Raw genomic sequence first — 21,717 nt, 5'->3', positions numbered from 1 at the left:
TCGTGGTACCGCTACCTTGGATCTGAGTACTCCGGGCTCCGCCTCGCCGGGATGTCCCGACGCGGAAATCAATGGGAGCTCAGTCACTGTCCCGTTGTCTCATTTAACTCCTCAGCTGCACAATATTAAGCCATAAATAAAAACTCCTCGTTGGGAGTCCACTCCTGGTTTCAGTCGTTTAACGCAAAGAAACCTCCTCGGAAATGTCTTTGCTGTCGCTTGACAACACTGCTTCATCGCGTCACCATCCGCTAACCGCCTCCCCGGGAGGTCCGAAGGGACAAATCGAGCGCGACGGTTTTCACCCGACGGCAGCCCGCGAGGTCACACCTAAAGCGAAAGGGGCGAGCAAACAGGTAGAGGACGGGAAACTGCGTCTGTCGTTAGCGTCTCTCCCCGTTATCTCTCTGTAAACTGTGTAACTACAGGTACGTTATCGTCGGACGGCAGGCCAGACGGGGTCCGTCGGGTTTACCTCCGCCCTGCTGCCTGTGTTTGTCTGCTGTCGGCGGGGACTCGGGTCGTCGTAGTTGGTACCGTAACGTAGCCGGTAACGTACGAACAGCCTCCGTGCTCGGTGCGATGTCGGGGGCGTTGTAACGAGCTGTGAGCCGCCAGTCGAGAGGATGTCGCGCAGCAGCGGCGGGTTCCGGTGGACGGTGGTGGTCCTGACCTGCCAGCACAGAGACAGCGTCTGCTCCTTCCAGAGAGGTGAGGGTCATCCGCTCATTCGACGATCTCTGTCCGCTGCGGTTACACCGATCGGCCTGAAGGTGGCGCCGATGGACGTAAACGGGTTTTCGCATTTTTACTTTTTTTAAGTTTTAACGATTAGCCGATTAATTAGTTAGTCGATCACCAAAAAATTAGTGGTCCGCTGTGCTGAGAGTCAATTATTCGTTTTAATCATTTTTGAAGAAAAACGTTGAGGATTTGATGCTTTTCTTTGTCACGTATGATTTAAACTGAGTCTCTTTGGGTCTTAGACTGTTGGTTGAACAAAACAAGACATTTGAATGCATCTCCATGGGCTGAAGTGAATTAGAACATTTTTCACCATTTTCAGTCATTCATAGACCGTGTAATAAATCGATTAATTGATAATGAAAATAATCGATAGTTGCAGGCCTAAAGATGTCCACGAGGAACCGAAGCTAATTTTAGCTGTTATAAATAATAGAGATGCTGTGCATTTTATCTAATTATTAGATTTCTTTGGTAAAAATGTCCCAAATATCAAACATTTAATTAATCTAAAAGTTAAAAAAACGAAAAAGGAAAATAAAGGAAAAAGCAGTAAAGATACTGTAGAACTTGGGCTGCAAGTAATGATCGTTTTCATTATCGATTAATTGGACGATTATTTTCTCGATTTATCGATTTATCGTTTGATCTTTAGAACATAAGACAAAAGTTGGAAAATGACAGCGATGTCTTTGAATATTTCGTTTTGTCTGGGCAACAGTTAAAAACAGAAAAAGATATTCAGTTTAACGTCATGTATGATGGAGAAAAGGAGTAAATCTTCGCACCTGAGAAGCTGGAACAAGTGAACTTTTGTCATTTTTGCCTGAAAAACGATTCATTGATTATGAATTTCTGTCACTCGACTAATCGATTAATTGATTCAGCGTTTCAGTCTTACTTTTATTCATATAAAGTTTCTTTTTTAAATGTTAAAATATCCTTGTTCGACAATTTGAACCAGATGTTCCTTTAAATTTTAAATGGAATAAATATTTGAGATGTTGTTCATTTTACCAAATAAATATATTTATTAGTTAAAATATGAATACAGGAAACAGTAGTACAGTTATTACAGGACAGTACTGATTCCGATCCCTCACCTCAGGGTTCCTGCTGAGTACTGATCTGGTACCAGTGCTCTCTTTGTCCCAGATTTGAAATCTGTAAAACTCACTGTGTCAGACTCGCCGGGATCATCTGTGTGTAAGGAAACGTGAGGTCAGCGTCACCGAGTCGACTGCCTGCTGTAACTGTAACTGAGAGCTGAGACTCTGAACTGTTACTGGGGGTCGTCACATTATGGTTGAGGCCTGACCTGGTTGATAAGGTCAGTATTGGCACCGATATGGATCCTGCGTCTCCGATTGCTGCTTCCCTGACTGATCCATTTATTCCATTTAAAAATGCATCAGCATGTTTAGATAAACTGTGTATCACGCGTCCTTTTTATTTTTTGGGCTACGTCCTGTGTTTTCTCTGTACACAGCAAACTGATGGGGTGTTATTTGGTTTGCTGTGATGTTCTAATTGTAGGTGGACTTGTCGTTTTAGTCATTCCTGCGTTCCCTGTGTTCACCTGGACGTCTGAAGACCTCGCAGGGTGAAACTCTGCACTAATATGGAAAATTTCAGTTGAACATTTCAGTTGCAGCCTGTCCTGACCCGGGCTGGGGTTGGACGTCCTCTCTATTCACCTTCTTTAAGAGACCGTCATGCGTTTGCTGTATATATACTACTCTTCTCACTTTGTGTGTGTGTGTGTGTGTGTGTGTGTGTGTGTGTGTGTGTGTGTGTGTGTGTGTGTGTGTGTGTCAGAGCTGGAGTTGCGGCAGCAGCGTGGCTCTCTCTGCGAGGGTGCGTTGGTTCTGACAGTGCGGGACCGCCAGGAGCCGCTGGGCAGCGGGGGGGCGACACTGAACGCTCTGCTGGTCGCTGCTGAACACCTGAGCAGCAGAGCAGGACACACTGTGAGTTATACTGGGAATACACTGCTCTGACCGGTTAAACTGGGTTACACTGGTTACACTGGTTAGGCTGTATTTGGTTCAGACAGGCACACGGTCCAGATTTACTGGTGGGTAAAGCCGATCGAACTGGTCTGATGCGGTTTGACTGATGCATTCACTCATGATGAAGATGGTAAAAGTAAAATTTGATTAGTTGCTGCTGGAACATCATATTGATCTGTAATATCAGCAACGGTTTCAAATGATTGATCTGGATCAGTGTAAGCAGAGTCCTCATCAAAATAAAAAAAATAAAAAATCTCTGTTCTGTTCATCATTACACGGCCACTGATAATCACTCACACACACATCAACACAGAAAATAATCCTGGATCTAGTTGTAAAATATCTTGATTATAGCGTCACTGGGGTTAAATCTGGAAAGCGAGGGAAGAGAAAGGGAGAATATATAAATGGATGTGAATGTGAATAGTAGAGTAAATAACCTTAATGCATCAACAGTGTCGTCCTGATTATGAGTTATTGCTTTTGGAGCCTTAATGTTCATGTGAATTGCTCTATCCAGACTTTTTGGATCCACATGTTGTATGTTTAAACCACCTCACTGTGAAACACTTAATGACGGTGTCTAATACACCGAGGTCGACTTTGGGGTCTTTGGGAATTTCACAGTGGAAAACGTCTTTAAGGGCATCAAACTCAAACCTCCAGGAGTTTCCCAACTTTGAACACGACCAAAAAATGTGAGTGCGGTTGCCAGTTAGCTGTCCTCATTTTCTTCAGCACTTGTCTGGGCTGGTCGGGCTCCACATTTCCATTATTTGTGGGATCCAGAAGTATCTTGCTGTTAGTTTTATTTTATTTTTATTTCATATATTTTATTTTTTAGTTTCCATTCGAACGTCCTCCAAGTGATAGAATTAGTCACTGAATGTGCCTCCCCAAGTATCTAATGATACTCGTGGACAGGAATGTTAGATTTACCTCTGATATGTCTCCTTTGTGATTCTGTAAGAAACTGTTCTATTGCTTTTTTTTCCCTACATTTTCTCCTTCCTTATGAGTCTTCGGAAAGTGTCTCAGTTGTAGATATTTAAAGAAGTTGGAGTTGACTTAGGTAAACCAAATCGTGTCTGTATAGTCTTCCAAAATGCCAGCACTTTGACAGCATTTTGAATAAAGGAGTTTTATTTTCTGTACTCTTTTCCTCAGGTGGTGACAGCCGACGTCTTGGATGATGCTCACATCCTCATCCTCCACGCAGTAAGTCCAGCGCCAGGAAATTTTGTTCTGCAGATGTTTTTAGATCTGTTTATTAGTGCTAACAGCTGTCTTCTTTTCCTGCAGGGTCGAGTTTTTCCCTGGAGCTCCTGCAGCAGAGCGTTCTGCTGGCTGCCTCGAGAGAACCCCGACCAGAAAGTCCAAGCTCCAGTCTGCTGTCTGGACCTGCTGCTGGACTGCCTCAGTACCCAGGTCTGCTTAGTCTAGTCATTTTTTTACACAATGAACTTCACATTTTTCATTACAACTGCTTGTGGACAAAAGATCATCATGACTGTGTTGCATGTGGTGTACCACAGGGTTGTTTGTTGGGACCACTGTAGTTTACTATAAACCATTCAACAGACTGCTGGTTTTGTCTTTTTTACTCAGATCTGTCCCGGTTCTCCTCCTGGCGTTTGGGTCTGCAGCACCGACATGATCCTCACCATCCCTCCTGACTTTGGTTAGTGCTACGAACTATTACTGCATAGAGTTAAGTATTTAGTTGGAGTTTAGTGATTGAAGTTTAGTTATATAACTATAAACGATCTTGTTTTAACAATACTTTTTCTCTTCGTCCATGATTTTTTCCTGTTAATAGTTTTATTTCAGAGTTTTTCCGTGCGTGAACCGTGGCTCTAAGGATGGAGGGTGTCCACCGCTGTAAAGCCTTTGAGGCGAATTTGTGATTCAGGGCTAAACAAACAAAATCGACTTGAAACGTTGTTTTGGAAATTGATTCACATTTTACCATCATGCAGCCATGTTCATGGGTTTATGTGCAGCTCTGTTCTGATTTTACCGTTTTGAGTTTTGTCCCCATTTTTCTGGCACAACTTCCAATCCACATGTAGGTTCAATCACGGTTTTAAATCGTGTCTCAGCCTGTATTAGACCACAAGTGACAATTAAAGTAATACTGAAACTTTAACACCACTTTAATGGTTAAAATCACTGACATGACAACAAGCTTGTAAACTCTGGAGCAAACATTATTTTATCTTATTTGTGTATCTGATGTTAATCTTAATATGGAAAAGTATGTATACAGCATGGACCAGTGCCACACACCACGGTATTCATAGCCTAAGCTAGTTTGCAGTGCCCGTCCCTAGATTAACCTTTATACAGGTACGCGAAACTCAACCAGAAAATACAAACTGCGCTACCAAGCAGTAAAAGTCATGTAGTAGCAGCCGGAACCAGAAGCCCATTGGTTTCTCTGTGTTAATCCAGAAAACAGAGCTGCGAGCTGATCAGAGTCAAGTACTCTCTGTGGTCGTGGTATAATTTAGCAATGTTACTTTATTAGTAACTATCTACTGAAGTTCCCTGTGTGTGTGTGTGTGTGTGTGTGTGTGTGTGTGTGTGTGTGTGTGTGTGTGTGTGTGTGTGTGTGTGTCAGCTCTTTCCTGGGAGGGCTTCTCTGGCGTTCGGGTTTTGGCGTTACCAGGTGACATCTCCTACGCAGCCAATCACGGAGTCTACCTGTCCGACCAGCAGGTGCTCACTTTATTTAAACTAATATCATTTAAAAAAAATTTTTTTTATCTTTATTTTATTATAGTTTCTTGTGTTTTTACCTTTCAGCGTCATGTTTTAAATGATTTCATGATTGTAATAAATGTTTTATTCGTGCTTCACAAATCACAGCTTTTGTAGCATTAACTTTTACAAAATGAATCCAGGGTGGGACTGAAGGTGTGTTTGTTTTGTCTCCCAGGGTCAGGTCAGAGACATCATCTACAAAGGAACAAAGGAGCAGATTCAACAAGCCGTGATGCCTGATGGGAAAGTGCCACTGGTGCGTCCTTTCTCAGAACTGTACTATTACTGTACAGTACTAGTAGTAAAATCAATCACACCTTTTGACAGACGATGAAAGCTGAGGTTTTACGTTGATCTTCTTTCTCTTAAAGGGTCAGTTCACTCAAAATCACGATCAGGATCAGGTCATTTCTAGAGGGCAACGTCGCTGTTATGTGTTTCGAATGTGATTTTTTTCCTTTCAGCACCTGAAACTAAGTTTTATGCACCTCCATTGTATCTGGGTCATGGTATTTCATGGTATCTTATTTTAATGTAAAAGCTCCTGAAAGTGTTGAAATCCTAATTGAAATCTGACATTTAAGCTGAGCTGATATTTAATTGTTATTAGTTATATTGTTGGAAATGAACTCAGTCCAGGCTGACGTAACCTGTCTGCGTTTGTCCGTCTGCAGGTGTCAGGTCCAGTCTTCTTCAGCAGGTCTGTATCAGAGAAGTTGTTGCAGACTCACGTCACTCCTCCTCTGGACGGCTGCACCTACCTGGGCCTGGACTCTGGAGCTCCGCCCCTGCAGGTACCTGTCTGTCCTCCTTCTTTCTGATCACATCCCAATTCCCTTATTTGATCGTTTAAATTGATCTTGTTTCAGAATCACCATCTAGTTAGAAGTAGTGGATCCGTAGGTCTGGTCGACAAAGAAACCATAAACTACTTTCCTCATTCATCAGAGAGATTTTTCTCTTCAAGATCTAAAGCACTGCTGCCATTAGAAATGGTCCATGTGCATTCAGTTCCTGAGCAGTGAGAAACATTTACACTCTGCAAATGCTCCTCACTGTGGTTTGGCTCATCTGCTTGTCAAACAGTTTAAACATATTCAAACATACTGAAAGACTTAGAAAAGAAAACGTGTTTAGTATTTGGACGGTGCCCTTATGGGCAAATACACACTCCAACCCATCAGTTACGATCCGGCTGTGATCCAGCTGTGCTGAAGTTATGAGAAGCAGATGTTGCCTGAGATGGCGGTTCAGCCGAAAGGACCATTTCTCCGAGAACATGTTTCCTCGTTTCCTCTCCCCTCACATCTGTTCCTTGCATCTCTCCTCGTGCCTTCGGTTGCAGGGACTGAGGGGAATTAAGAGAATTGAGATTCGCCCTCTGGAACTTTTACAGGTTTTATTGTGAAACTTAAATCAATCTTGATAACTTAATGTTTACTGCTCTGTAGTTTGATGATCATAGATCCATTCCGGTGTTGTTGTGTTTTCACCCATTTACCACAAATCAGACTTTACGAAGTGAGATCACTCCATGCAGGTTCTGTTGTTTCAGATTTTACAAGTGTGTTTTCCTGCTGTCCAGGCAGACAATCATCTAGAAACACATTCAGGACTCTACCGTGATATGTGTTGCCTTTGATAAATGCTCAGGTCTGATGTAATGATTCATAGTTAGTTAACTAAAACATAATAAAAACACTGGAATGGTCCTTTAAGGGTTTCATATTTTTAGCTGTTATCTTGAATAAAAGGACTTGATGATATGAAAAAATGTGTCCAATAGAACCAGAAGATATTTGTAAAGGATCAGGGGATAGTTGTGGAAAATCATATGGTCGTTGTTTAGCAGATTAATATTTAAAGATCCTCTTAAACAGAGGTTTGACTTGGAGCCTCTCATTTCATCCGTCCATCCTGCTCTCGCACCTCAGATCTCGCTCTTCCTGGACGTGCTGAAGTGTCTCTGCTCAGATCTGACTCAGGATCAGTTTGTGAGTGAGGAGAGAGCCGGCTGCAGTTCAGCTGTCGGACCACAGGGGGCGCCGGTGAGGGCCGGCAGGAAGGAGCTGTGGCGGATCCTCAGAGGGACTCCAGTCAGAGTGGGTGGGTGTCTCTCTCTAAACCTGCCTGTCTCTCTCTTCTCTTGCATGTCGGTAAACTGGAGCTCCATTCACGCCTACGGAGCCCCGACGCGATGCGAAGACAACGCCCCCTTGTGGACAGTGGTGGCTCTGTTGGCAGTGATACGATGGACCAAATCTGTGTTTGCTCTGTTTGCAAATGTGTCCAAATTTTCTTCATTAACTTGACCGCAAGCCGTCGTCTTGAGTTCATTCACCAATTCTTGAAAGTCCAGTCCCAGTTCTCGCTGCGCCTCCGGAAAAGTCGATTTCTCTTCTAAAGCTGTTCGTCTTGTTCATGTGACTTTTCTTTAATTAAGCAGAACTTCTCCAGACACATTGATTGTGTTAGTTGTTCAAACAGGAACATTTCCTGCCCATCTAAGAGCTGGAAATACCGGTTTAGCCAGCAACATGTGCATTGAAATAACATTTAACATCTGTCTGTCTGTCGTGCATAGGTATATACACACACGTGTGTGTGTGTGTGTGTGTGTGTGTGTGTGTCTTTCTGCAGGTCTCTTCCCAGTATCATCCTCTGTTATAAGACGTGACCGTGTAACATCACCTGCTGCAGGCTGTAATAATCTCTAGTCTGATGTCTCCGTGACTGTTGTCCCCTTGACCTCCTCTCACATGAGTCCCTGACCTCTTTGCTTTTTTTAGCGTCCTACTTCCTGTATCCTGAACCAGTTCCTCTTTATCTCCGTCCCAGTGCAGTTCTGCTCCGACGACTCGTCCCCGGACTGTTCTGGGTGCTGTAATACGCCTACTGACTCTGATAAATGATGAATAAATGCCTTGTGGTTGAGTTAGTGCCAGAGTGCAGTTTGAACCTCTACCACAACGCCCCCGTCCCCCACATCTGTGTTTTGATCTGGTCCTCACAGTGTACGTCCCCGGCGGTCGCTACGACTACCTGACACTGTCCGGAAAGCAGCACGTCGACCGACTGACCTGCGATCGGACAGAGAGAAACACTCTGTCTCACGTCCAGGTGACTCGTCCTGTTCCTCAGCATCCTCGTTAGAAACGTCCTCAATCAGGTCCTCGCAGCGAGTTTCACTAACCCCGCCCGGCTTCCTGTTTCCCCGCAGAGAGAGAGCGGCGTGAGTGAAGGAGCTCGGGTGATCAACAGCGTCATGGAGGGAGCCGTTGCCGTGGCGACTGGAGCAGTGGTGCAACACTGCCACCTACAGGTGAGGAGTTTTAACAGCGTGGCGCCATCAGTTCATGCAGCTTTAAGGTTTTTTATTTTCAACCAGTGTTGTGACCTCTGACCTCTGTTCCAGGGTCCTCTGGACGTCCCCCCAGGTTGTTTACTGTCGGGTCTCGAGTTGTCAACATCACAGTGCATCAGGCAGCTGAAACTTGCCGACAACATCATCATCCAGGGACATCGCATCGAGCTGGGGCAGTTAAAGCTGAACGTCTACACAGTGGTGGGAGCGCAGGACGACCTGGAGGTAAAAAACATTCGATCTTTCACCGACTCGTCCAAAATAAAAAATAAAAATCGTCTTCTCTGTCTCTTTTATGTCTCTTCTTCTATCTTTCCCCTTCACTTCTTTTGTGAGGCACTTAGTCATTTCTGTTTTGAAATGTGATGTATAAATAAAGTTCAATAAAAGTAAAAGTTTAACTAAATGTCCCTTAAACAAATGGATCAACTCGAACCATAAACCAGTCAAGAGCGAATGAAATATGAGCCTGAAAGTTCATTCTTGACCCCAGAAACAGTAGTTTGATGAAAAAAATCCTCTTAACTCAAGGTCGACTACCAACTTTTTCCAGAGCTTTCAAACACATCTCACTGTTTCCCTCTGTGAAAACTCTGGGCTGTGAGCTGCTGTTGAAAGCTCTGGAACATCAAGTAAGTTGACGTCACGTTAAGAGTGAACTATTTTTGCAGGGTCAAAAATGAACTTTCACGCTTATTTTTGACTAATGACAGTTTGACGTCATCCTTTCATTTTAAGGGATGTTTTATTTCACTGCTTTTTTGATCTTTATTCATTCAGCATTTTTCAAAACAGAAGTGTTTCCCAAAAAGAAGTAAAGGGGGAAGCAGGAGATAAAAGACGATATAAAAAAAACAAGCAAAATCAAGTGCACAGCCCACAAAATAAAAGCTATAAAATCAAGAAAAAGCCAAAGAAAACACATTGGTTTTTAGATGCAAGACTCTGACAGGGAGAAGGTTCGGGACCAAAAACAGAATAGTTGGAAGATTCTGAAAATATTTCATGTCACGCGGCATCATCACCTCCCAAAGTCAGAAACCAGATGTGATGTAAATCAGTCTGTTCTTCCTCTCTGACCTTCCTCCTCCTCCTCCTCCTCAGCTCTGCTCTGACGACAATAACGCCTCCTTCCTCAACCAGAGATGGAGCCTCTTCTACGGCAGGACAGGAATACAGTAGGACTCTCTATCACGTGATCTTTGACCTTTTTTTTTTTCTCGAAGATGAATCTCATCACTTTCTCTTTATTTATACTGTCAAGTTTATTTTTATTTTGAAATGATGAAAGATGAGGAGCAGAACAAGAATAGAGACCGACAGTGAGAGACGCTGACATGGAAACAGGTGCCATGTAGATCTACAGTTAATATGCACAAATAAAACATTTATACCCTGCGGTTCTGCTCCTTCCATGTTTTGAAAAGCATCATTTACGTCTTCAATGTCCGTTAGACATCAACGAGTTCATATGCAAAATATCAGTTCTCATTTGTCCAACCAAAAAAGTTATCAAACAGACTTTACATCTCGAAGCAAACGAATAAAAATGGGGCTTTGGAGATTTGTTAGTCGGCCACTTTTCTGCAAATGATCCCACAGAATAAACGTATGTACAGTTCTCCAGTGTGAGAAAAGCCAATCGGGTCTGTTATCATTAAGTCCCAGTGCCACGTCCGTTGACGATGATAGTAATAGTTAACGCAGTTTTCCCGCCGTGCCAGCTGCGTGGACGGTGCTCAATGTTCTTTCTTGTTTTTATCGTTTACGCGTCTCACCGGGTTGTTGTGCACCTCTACAGCTGTCGCCGGTGCTGCCCAACCCTAGTTGTTGGGCAGCTCCCTCCCCAAAGCATCAATGCTACTGATACACAGTCTTGTTTCCAGTATCGACACTAGTGTCAGTGTGGTCGATGCCAAAAAAATGGATCAGTCACATCGTGGGCACATGAACTCTCCTCTTAGTGTCAAGATTGCCGTAGTAACAAATCGTTTCCTCTCCTCTCCTCTCAGGCCCGAGGAGTTGTGGGTCAGAGGAGAACAGCGCTCCCTCCTGGAGGCCCGTCTCTTCCCGGTGCTCCACCCCAGAGGAGGTGCTGCCGGTCTGGAGGGAGGCGTCGGCTGGCTGCTGCGGGGAGACGGCTGCCCGCGGCGGTGGAGGGAGGCGTGGAGGCTGTCTTTGAAGGAGGTGCTGTCACTCACCCACCAGGAGGCGGAGCTGCAGTGGAGGGAGGAGTTACTGTTCCTGGCGGGGAGGAGGAGAGTGTTCGACGCCCTGGTGACTCAGGCAGACGTCTGCCTGCTGCCTTGCTTCAGGGCGGCGGTTCTGGGAGGCCAGCAGGAGGCGCTGCTGGAAACACTGGACAATAGTGAGTCATCATTTCTATAATAATCTTTGTTTCTTTAAAAATGAAACTGCAGTGGAGAGAAAAACGCAGGAGTTCTTTGTAAACGTGAGGAACAAGTCAAAGGAAGTAAAGTACACGGAGGTAAAACCATCCGGCCCATCAGCTCCGAACCAGCGGCTCTGATCCGTCACAACAATCAGGGATCATTGTACTGACCTCATGTCATATTTCATTCAAGCACTGGACAGATTTAGTCTTTGAAATGGAAGTAAAGCAAATCAGACATAGGAAAATCAGTCGCTGGCATGATTTCTGCTATTAAATGTTTTTTATTGATTTGATTGACAGATATTAACAGGTTAGAACACTGATTATTATTATTATTATTATTATTATTATTATTATTATTATTATTATTATTGTCATTATAATAATTATTACTATTAATATAACATGGCTACTCTTTTCCACCGCAGCAGCTCATTAATTGATTAAATTAAATGCTTGATCATCCCGCCGCTGCCGGTGTTGGTGTTCTGTTCGAGTCGGGTCGGCCTGAGCTTGGGCCCCCTTCAGATCGAGTCTGTCTACTTTTGGAAAATGAATTTATTCATGTTGGGTTCGGGCAGGTTTTCAAAGACCGTTCATCTGTCGTATCGAGAAATGTCAGACCGGAAATGCCACAGTCGGTTAGAGTTCATATAGAGACGGTGTCAGTGTCACTGTCAGTGTCGGTGTCAGAGTTCTTCCATCACAGAGCGACAAGCTTATTTTTATGCCTTGAAACGTCCTGCTCGGTGTGAACCTTGGTCACAATTCTTCAAAAACAAATCCAAGGGATGAAGAATTTATAGACAGTGGATATGTTGTTATCAGGCTTTTTTTTTAAAAACAAACTACCAAATATTGATATCAGCATCGGCCTCAAAGTCCCGGATCAGTTGGTCTATACTTTCCACTGAACAAGATTTACGATGGGGGTCTATGTGATGGACTTTTGGTTGGGGGAAGCAGGAACTTCCTGGAGTCACTGAAGGCCTCACAGAGACCGGCTGATGTGAACGTGAGAACATAGCTCCTGTCGTTCTCACGGGTAAAATTCAAGTGGCTTCGTCTGCGGAGATTCTGTTTGACCTTCTCCTCCTCCACCACCACATCACCGTAGATCACACGCTGAGGTCGCGCCTCCGCCTGAGGTCTGAGTGAACGTCGGAAATTGCTCCACGTCTCGGTGGTTCAACCACACTGGTGGAGAACGTGTGAATTCAGTCTCAGGAGTCGGTGTGTTTGTATCGGTGCCAGTATTTTACGCACTCTCTCAAAACAAAACAAAACAACCAGATTTTTGTGTGCTTTCATTTTAGCTCCTTTCCCACGGTTGAGCACCGCTGCTTGTGATTGGTGTCAACATCTGACTCTCAGCGAGACAGAGCATCTTCCTAAAGCTCAAAATGTTGCTCTGAATTTGTGCGTGTTAGGATAAGAGCGACTGTATCGCGCCTGATGAACTGTCTCATCTTTTTTCAGTTGCAGCAGGGAGCAGGGAGCCGGGGGCGGAGCCGGGGGCGGAGCTGGGCGTGGCCGCTCGCTGTCTCTCCTGTATCGCCGACGTGTTGGTGTGTATGGCGGGGGGGAGGGGGGGTCTGAGGAGCGGGCCTGCCGCTAACGACGCCTGGAGCTCCGCCTACTTCCTGTTGGAGGAGGGTAACCTGAGGGGCGGAGTCCACGCCCTGGCTGCACAGAGAGCTGACTGGCTCGGCGGGTGAGCTTCCCGCTCAGGGTTTGATTCTGTGTTTTTCGGTCGGTGGTTAATGACCCGCGTTTTCCCGTGACTGCCCCCTACAGGCCCGACCTGCTGGTCCGGGCGGCGCGCCACTACGAGGGCGCCGGACAGGTGCTGTTACGACAGGCCGTGATGTCATCGCAGAGGTTCATCTCCATCGGTCAGGGTGAAGTCCCGCCCCTTGGGGAGTGGCAGGAAGTGGAGTGTCCGGCCAGACTGGACTTGGCAGGTAATGATTTGTGGACTTCTGCATATTCATGTGAAGCTTTTCACACTGGAGAAATTACTTTCAGCTCTTTAACCCCGTTTAGTTATTTCACCGTTAAATGTCGGGGTTCAGTTGAGCTTCGCGCTGACGCCTGAATGGTTGACCGCAGAATGGTCGGCCTGTTGGAGACGCAGTAAACAGCGCCCTCTCTGTGTTTCAGGCGGGTGGAGTGACACTCCCCCCATCGCCTTTGAGCACGGCGGCTCCGTGACCAACGCCGCGGTGAGGGTTGATGGGAAGCGTCCAATCGGTGCCAGAGCCCGCCGCATCGCAGAGCCCCGCCTCCTGCTGGTCAGCTACACCGGAGGGCTGCAAAGTGGGGTTTCCACGGAGACGGTGTGCGACAGCCTGGATGACCTGAGGGACTACTGTCAGCCTCACGCGCCTGGTAGGAGACGGACCGTGTTTGCTGGTTAAATGGACGAACGGGGGTTTGTCTGGCTTCACTGAACCCGACTCACAGCCGGTTACCAGCTTCGTTAACTCCGGGTTTATTCATCCAGCTACGAACACCATGATACAAACAGCAGAGGTTTACATGTAGGATGAAACAGCAAAACTTTATTAGTAGTAACAGCATCCACAGATCCAGAGCAGCAGATTTTACGGGAGAAAATGGTAACACTTTACTTTCAGTCCCCCCTGTGTTTACAAGCACTATACTGTATAAAGACGTGATAACTGGTTTATTTATCCTGTATAATCGGAATATAAAGACGTGATAACTGGTTTCTAACAGACTCTGATGCAGCTGTGACCAGATCTCAGTGTTTATCAGCGTCTCTGTTACCAGCTCTAACTCCTCCTGTGGACACACGTCAACATAGTAAAACACAGCTGGAATAATATAAAATATGAAGAACAAATATGGAATATTAATAAACTCTTAAACTTGTCCTTCATCTGCTTACATCTACATTATAATATGTTATAAATGTTTATATACTGCTTATATTACTGTTTTATAGGGGACTTAAACTGAAGAGTTATGAATTAGGGTCAAATACAGTTTCCAGCTGGAAATCTGATTCGTTGCAGCAGTAAAAAGTCGTGATTTAAATCCCAACACGTTGTTAAAGATTAAACCAGTGGTTTCCAACGTGTTTGGCTTGTGAGAGACATTTTCCCTCTAAACTTCATTTAAACAACTGTGCAAATGTATCCTCTCGTTCTGGTACTTTTACTCATGAATAAGTAAATAGTTCTATCAAAACATTTTATATCCCCAAAGTTGACCCTTATCATTCCGTGGAACTTTTCACTCATAACTCTCACCACTTCAAACTGTCTGCCTGCTGTGTGTTACAACCAGAGTGGAACAGGGATCGGACTGTGAACAGTCAGCATGTTTCCAAGAGACTGTGCTTCGCCTGGAAGTGACAAGTGACGTATGTGTGCGTTCGTTGCAGGAGCCCTACTGAAGGCAGTGTGTGTGTGCAGCGGTCTGGTGTCCCTCTCCTCCCAGCATCCTCTGGGGCATCAGCTCATGCAGAAGTGGGGGGGAGGGGTGGAGCTCCACAGCTGGTCGGTGCTGCCCACCGGATCTGGACTGGGTGAGAGACCAACCAGCCCATCTACCGACGTGAAATACTGCAGGAGAAATAGTAAAAACATATAAAAAGACAAAGGCAAATTTATTTACAGTATATAGAACAGTACATCCACTCGAGACAATTTCAAGGTGCTTTACGTAAATTTAAAAGAAAAAACAGACCTTAAAGGAGTGAATCTAAAAGAGAATTTCAAAGTTGATGTAAACACATGCACAAAGAAGAGACAATCATGAATATATAAATACAGACGAGCAGCGGATGATGAGAGTTTCAAGCCTGATCTTAAAGGAAACTCTTGGTCATACAGTAAGTTCTGCCCTCAGTAACTAAATGAAGCCTCAGCAACCTTTGTACTCCACCATTACAAAAAAAACAAATCTATCGTAAAACTACATCTACAAATGAACACACTGTGTACAACAAAACAGAAAAACCACAAAAATGCACTAAAACTACATCTTCTACAAAACAAAAACTACAGCAGTTTAAAAGCACAAGACTCCATCTGCCTCAAACATGGCAATGAAAACAAAAACAGCCCCAACAGACATGGCCTTTATCATCAGTCAATATAGAATCCACAACAGCCACGACTAGAAATACACACTGCTTCAGTCGGGGCGACCGATTCACTCATAACCCTGAACAACACAAACTGCTAAATTTAACACCCAGAAAAAAGGGTGATTTTATTGTGGACTGGGTCTCTGGCTTCTACTACTATGTGCTCAAACATTTCATTCATTTAACTTATTTTTTGATGCCTGCACCATGTGCTGTACGAGTCTTGTTAAACTGACATAATACAAAGGTTTTCTTTCTGCTTTGCACCAACTCCTTAAAAAATCAAATTAACTGTCATAAAATTATTAATAATAATAATGATAGTGCGTGATTTTGAGGTCACTGTTTTTCATGTTTCGTGGTTGAGAGAACAACATATTTTTAAGTATCAGAACAGATTTTCAGTTAAACTGTTGGTTTCATTTGGAAACGAGCTCAAGGTCCTGAAAAGCGAATGAATTCAGTTTAATCGAGTCTAACGCTCCATGATGAGTCGTTAAAGTTGCATCAAGCCGGAGGTCCTGGACAGGTCAGAGTCTGGTCTGTTCTTGTCCTGCAGGTACCAGCAGTATCCTGGCGGGGGCGCTGTTGGCTGCCGTCTACAGGTGTACCGGTCGAACCTACAACACGGACTCCCTCATCCACGCCATCCTCTACCTGGAACAGATACTCACCACAGGTCTGTGACCCTGAATCGCTTTTCCAACAGCTGGAGCTCTTGTCAAACGAGGGACTCTGTGGACGTGTCCACGTACTTTGCTGTATGTTTTTCCTGGTCCAGGCCTCTTGAGTTGTTTTCTCTCACGTGAAAACTGCGTTTCAAACTCGGCCCCCCCCCCCATCTTAAAGCAAATCTGAAAATAATGAACCCAAATAGAAAGAGGTTACCGTTCACATTCGTGACCCTGGTCTCCTTTGAAAGGAAACTCTTTAATTTTGCAACCAAAACGTCAGAATGAGCAGAAGAGAAACTGAACCACAGTTACAGAGGAACAAAGGTTAAAAAATGTAAGGTTTTCTTGCCTCGCCTATTTTTTTGGCATAAAAACGGGAATCGAAGGCCTGTAGTTGGACCTGTAGTGTGGAAAACAGTCTGGAGCCACAAGTCTGGACCAGTTCTGTGTCAACAGCTGCTGCAGTGATGTGAGGATCCTAAAATGCTTTGCACAGACAGAATCCGGAGACTCAGAGCTTTCAAACATTAGAAGTGAAGAGTGAAGTCTGGCACAGACCACAACACACCTAAAGTGGTGCTACCAGGGGTGGGACGGTGTGTTTTAAAGGGTTCATTCTGACATAGGTCTAATTTGCTTAATCTAAATATTTCTTATAATAATAATAATAATAATAGGAACTTCAATTGTAAAGCAATTTCAAAACAATAGTTACAAAGTTCTTCACAGAGCAAAGAAACATTCAAATTCACAGTCAGTAATCTGGACCCACACCATGGCTCACACCCTGTCCCTCCACTGAGTTTGGGGCAAATCGGTTCAGTAGTTTTTGTGTGATCCTGCTGAGGAACAAACCAACAAACAGACATGGGTGAAAACAGAACCTCCTCCTTCAACAGACAGAAACGCTCAAAATGTAGACACGATGAGCAGAAAGTTAGCGCGACAGCAGGTTGCAGGTTGACGACATGAAAATGTCTGACAGGATCTGTACGAGTTTGTTACGAGACGGGACAGCGAAGGCCTCAGACTGAAATAGAATCTGGAGCAAAGACCCTGTTTAGCCTTGAACCCTAGTAGGAACATTTGAAAAGCGATTCTAAAATGGACAGGTAGCCAGTGAAGAGAGGCCAAGATAGGGGTGATGTGATCCTATTTCCTAGGAGTTAAAGTCGTCACCTCAACATTTTGAACCAGCTGGACAGACGGGACAGGGTGAATGGAGGTACAGTAGTCCACAGGTGAAGAGAGAAAAGTGTGGATGGCTCTGTCCAGGCCAGCAGAGGAGAAACAAGACCTCATTCTGAAGAGATTTCTAAAGTGAAGGAAGAGATGTCAACCCCTCGGGCAGTTTTAGAGACCAAACACTGATGCCTGGTTTCCATCCGGGCCACCGTGTTTGAACCTCAGATCAGATCTAAACAAAGACAAATGTGAGAAACCTGTACTGACGATTGACCCTCACTTGACCAGCGCTGCAGTCGTACAACCGTGATCTCTAGCATCTGTCCCACGAACACGGCATCATAACCTTTCCAGTTCATGTCGCTTCTTTCAGCTTCTCTGGCTCTGCTTCTTTCCTCGTTTCCTTCAAGTTCCTCCCTGGTAGGAGACCAGTATCAGAGACCCAGGACAGGACAGGATGAGGAGGAGACAAACCCTGTCTGCTGCCTCTCCCCGTGTGGACTGATCATCTTCTTCTTCTTCTTCTTCTCTCCAGGCGGAGGCTGGCAGGATCAGGTGGGAGGCCTGGTGGGCGGGGTAAAGGTGGGTCGTTCCAGAGCATCTCTGCCCCTGCAGGTAGAAGTGGAACGTCTCCGTCCTCCAGAGGACTTCCTGGTTTCTCTGGAGCAGCATCTCCTGCTGGTATACACCGGCAAAACCCGCCTGGCTCGGAACCTGCTGCAGGTTGGTATCCGTCTGTTTATAGCCTGAGTTCGCTTGGAGTCTCAAAACGTCTCAAAACGGGACATGAAAACACATCAATCCGAAGAAATTCAGTTTGTTTAAAATGGATGCTTTGAATCTTCAGCCATCCTTTCAAAGGAAGAAAATGTATCCTGTAAATGCTCTTTCTAATTACATTATAATTTATGTTTTATAAATCAGTCCTGTGTGTATGTGAGAGCTGGACACTTTCATTTTCATTTTATCTCCTGCTCATAGATGCTTGGATGGGAATTGTTGATCAGATTGATTATATTTAAGTCTAAAGAAGTGGGAACTGCAGCCACTGAGCCCGACTGTTTAAAGCACTTAACTTTAACCAGATAAACAGATAAACAGATGACTGTAACAGATGCAATGAAAACGATTTCTTTACTTCAGTTAATAGTTTCGGGCCCCAAATGAAATTCTAAAAAGGAGGGTCTTTAGCTGGGTTTTGAAAGTGGTTGTTGATGGCGAAGTTGTGACAGTGAAGGTAAACTTTCACAGTCTGGAGGCAGCGATGTGACACACAGCTGTCGGCCTCCTTCTAGATAGTCTGGCCCATAATGATGAAGATGATGATGATGATAATACTGGTGGTGGTGGTGCTGCTGTCTGCAGGATGTGGTTCGTAGCTGGTACAGCCGTCTGCCCTCCATGGTCCGGAACGCCCAGCAGCTGGTGGCCAACTCCGAGGAATGTGCCAGAGCCTGTTCAGACGGTGAGAGCGTTCACCACAACAGGGTTTATACCAGAGAACCGGCTCCGTACAATCAGATTAACACTGTAGAACCAGGTGGATACGCCTGAAGCAACTAAAAACACGGGGTTCACGTACTGGAACCACGCTGATGCCGCGGATTTACTTTAATATGCTCGAACAGAGTTAATACCAGCGTTCAAACTACCCTCTAGCTTCTGTCGGTCTTTCATAAAAAACACGGAGCAGCTTCAGGAGGGGAGCGAGACAAAGAGGTTAGATCTGCTTCACACCAAAGAATTATTCAGGGAAACCTACTGGTCGTACTGGGCGGAGGCGACGTCTTAGCCAGCCCTGCATGGACCAGTACCGGTCCCCATTCCGTCTGAGCCCGGAAACCACCCTGCAGGCGTCCAGAACAGTCAGGCTATATGCTGCCTTGACTAACGACAGAGTCAACCACACTCTTAGAACTACAGGGGACATTGGAGTCTAATTTGATTTCCATCATTTCTTACAGGCTGTAACTTATTATTAACCCTTTAACACCCGACCCCCTTTTCTGCATATCAACGGGATTATTTTATGACAAAAAAAAACAATTAACAAAACTGACGAAGGTCTACTCTGTTGATAGATATATCAGGTGTGTTTTATTCATGTGAATGTTCATATTATCATCTGTCTTTGAAGGTTGTTCATAGTGTTAGTGGGTGGTAGAGGGTGAAACTGAACCAGGTTAGAAACACAAGGTTAGTAAACTAGAAACAGGTTGATAAACCAGGTTAACTACACATACTTCATCCTCCACAACCAGATTAAAGGGAAAATTCACCGGATCCGTTTACACCTCAACAGTCTGTGATCAGTTCTACTGAAATTTGACCCTCTTCTGGTCAAACTGACTCTCTGTCTGTTTCAGTTTATCATATCCTACATTTCCCAGAAGCACTTTCACCAAACCTCAGGTAGCGACCGCAAACTTGCAGTTTTCGGTGGAAGGTGGTGAAAAGATCTCTCTCGATCCCCAGGCTCTCTGTCCAGACTGGGTCAGTGTCTGGACCGCTCGTGGCAGCAGAAGAAGCTGATGGCTCCTGGTTGTGAACCGGCCTCTGTGAGAACCATGATGGAGGCTCTGAAGCCGCTGGTCCTGGGTCAGAGTCTGGCCGGGGCCGGAGGGGGGGGTTTCCTCTACCTGCTGACCCGGGAGCCTCGGCAGCGGCAGGCGGTGCTGCGGGTTCTCGACAACACACCGGTAAGTAGCACCTTGTTGCTTTATCAGTACTTTGGATTATTGGTAAACCAGAACCGGGTCTTTAAAATTTTCACTACGTTTATGATTTTAACACAACAATACAGCTGCGTTAAGCTGTGATTGAAATGTAAAGAGTAAAAGCACCAACAGAACAACTGACCCACAGGTCTTTTAATAAAATGTAATAAATTGAAGTTCTTAATGTCTCCTGTACAACAGAGTTCCTTTACATCAAACCAAATTTAGATTTGAAATGATTTTGCTTGTTTTATTTTAAATCAACCAGCAAAAGACACAAGATTAAAATGAAAGCAACACGAACACAGAAACAAATATAAGTGCCAACCAGACCACCCCCCCCTCTCCTCTCTTTCTCTTTATAGCTGTTGAAGAAGATCATGACTTCAGTGTTGTGTTGGAAATGTTAGTAAGGAGTCTATTTAGTTAGCCCAGTTGATTGGTTAGTTACCATGATGATAACTGGTTTGTTTCAGGGTCTGGGAGACTTCAGTGTTCACTCAGTGGAGCTGGACATGGACGGGATTACAGTCCTACCACCATCCTGAGGACACACACACACACACACACACACACACACACACACACACGCTGACTGTATGCTAATGTTTTATAAACCCAGCTGATGTTAAAGAAATCAGGATTGTGGCTTCTGGCACAGTTTGCACATTCAGAGTATCTGAATTTACAACATTACATCATGCTTTTGAAAATCAGCAGCAGTAACTTAAAACGGGCATAAAGTGCAGTCAAAGGGCTAAAACGTAAAGGCACTTGAATGATCTTTGCTTGGTGATGATAAAAGCTTGTGTTTTACTTTATTGAACTGTAAAGCAACTAAAATGGATAGTTTCATACCAGTGTATGAAATGACAACATGAAAACAGTGTGAAAGGAGTCTGAGGTAGTGACGAACCTACAGAGAATCATCAGATGAACCTGCATCAGCTCCCTTCGGTTTTACGGAGCTTTCCAGTGAGTTTCAGCTCATTGTTTATCTGTTTACCGCTCGGGTTCACTCTCACCGCTCTCATAGCGTCGCTTTCAGCTGCAGCAGGCAGATGTTTTCAGAGAAACAGCTGCATAAACCCACTGCCCACTACCTGCTCAGCAGCAACCAGCAGACGGACCCAGTCAGAGACCAGCTGGTGAACACGGTGGAGCATTTAGCAGCTACAGAGCCAGAAGTTTCCCTCAGGAGCTGGTGGAGACCCAAACTAGAGCTAAAAGAGAGGGAATATTGGACCTATATTTATCAGGTGGACTCAGACACCAGATCCAAATGAAGGATCATGTTGCTCTGTAACTGCTGGATGAGGAAACAAGAAACTGGTTGATAACAAGTTCAACGTGTCAACTTAAAATGTGATGATATGTCAGTGTTGTGTTCACCACTGGTTTCTGTTGAAAGCAGGTGGAGAAAAAAAATCAGTTACTGCAGGTTTAAAGGATGGGGTCGCATTTTTAAGTCCATCTTGAAACCATACTCACATGATTGCTGTGATCATTCCTTCTGTCCTTACTGGCCGTGAAGAGACCTGGTCCCGATGTAATTCCAGTGTGAGCGATGGAGACAAACCGTTGGTCTTTGTTTTGAAATCTGTCTGTTGGACAGCGTCTCCCTGCTGAGCAGCGGTGGAGGGATAGTAGAACAAAGAGGGAATATTGCTCTGACACACATCGTCCGTTAAATCCACAGAACACATTAGGACAGACTTTCCAACTCGATGTCCTGAT

General features: G+C 44.7%; 1 protein-coding gene across 1 annotated transcript; it reads left to right on the top strand.

The window, feature by feature from the left end:
- Nucleotides 1-179: 179 nt before the first annotated feature.
- On the top strand, nt 180-21,037 carry LOC120793790 (L-fucose kinase). The gene is made up of 23 exons (XM_040134193.1): nt 180-711; nt 2,563-2,714; nt 3,927-3,977; nt 4,062-4,187; nt 4,368-4,440; nt 5,383-5,480; nt 5,701-5,781; nt 6,200-6,319; nt 7,460-7,631; nt 8,539-8,645; nt 8,746-8,847; nt 8,941-9,114; nt 9,994-10,067; nt 10,902-11,257; nt 12,764-12,998; nt 13,082-13,248; nt 13,448-13,675; nt 14,697-14,840; nt 15,964-16,083; nt 17,799-17,986; nt 18,629-18,728; nt 19,739-19,962; nt 20,457-21,037. Exons 1-23 carry the CDS (start codon nt 627-629, stop codon nt 20,526-20,528), a joined length of 3,249 nt encoding a protein of 1,082 aa, XP_039990127.1. The 5' UTR covers nt 180-626; the 3' UTR covers nt 20,529-21,037.
- Nucleotides 21,038-21,717: the final 680 nt, after the last annotated feature.

This window comes from Xiphias gladius, chromosome 8 (assembly GCF_016859285.1).
Source record: "Xiphias gladius isolate SHS-SW01 ecotype Sanya breed wild chromosome 8, ASM1685928v1, whole genome shotgun sequence".
Lineage (NCBI taxonomy): Eukaryota > Metazoa > Chordata > Actinopteri > Istiophoriformes > Xiphiidae > Xiphias > Xiphias gladius.
Note: the sequence above shows the minus strand (reverse complement) of the source record. Positions and strands in the feature narration are given on the sequence as shown.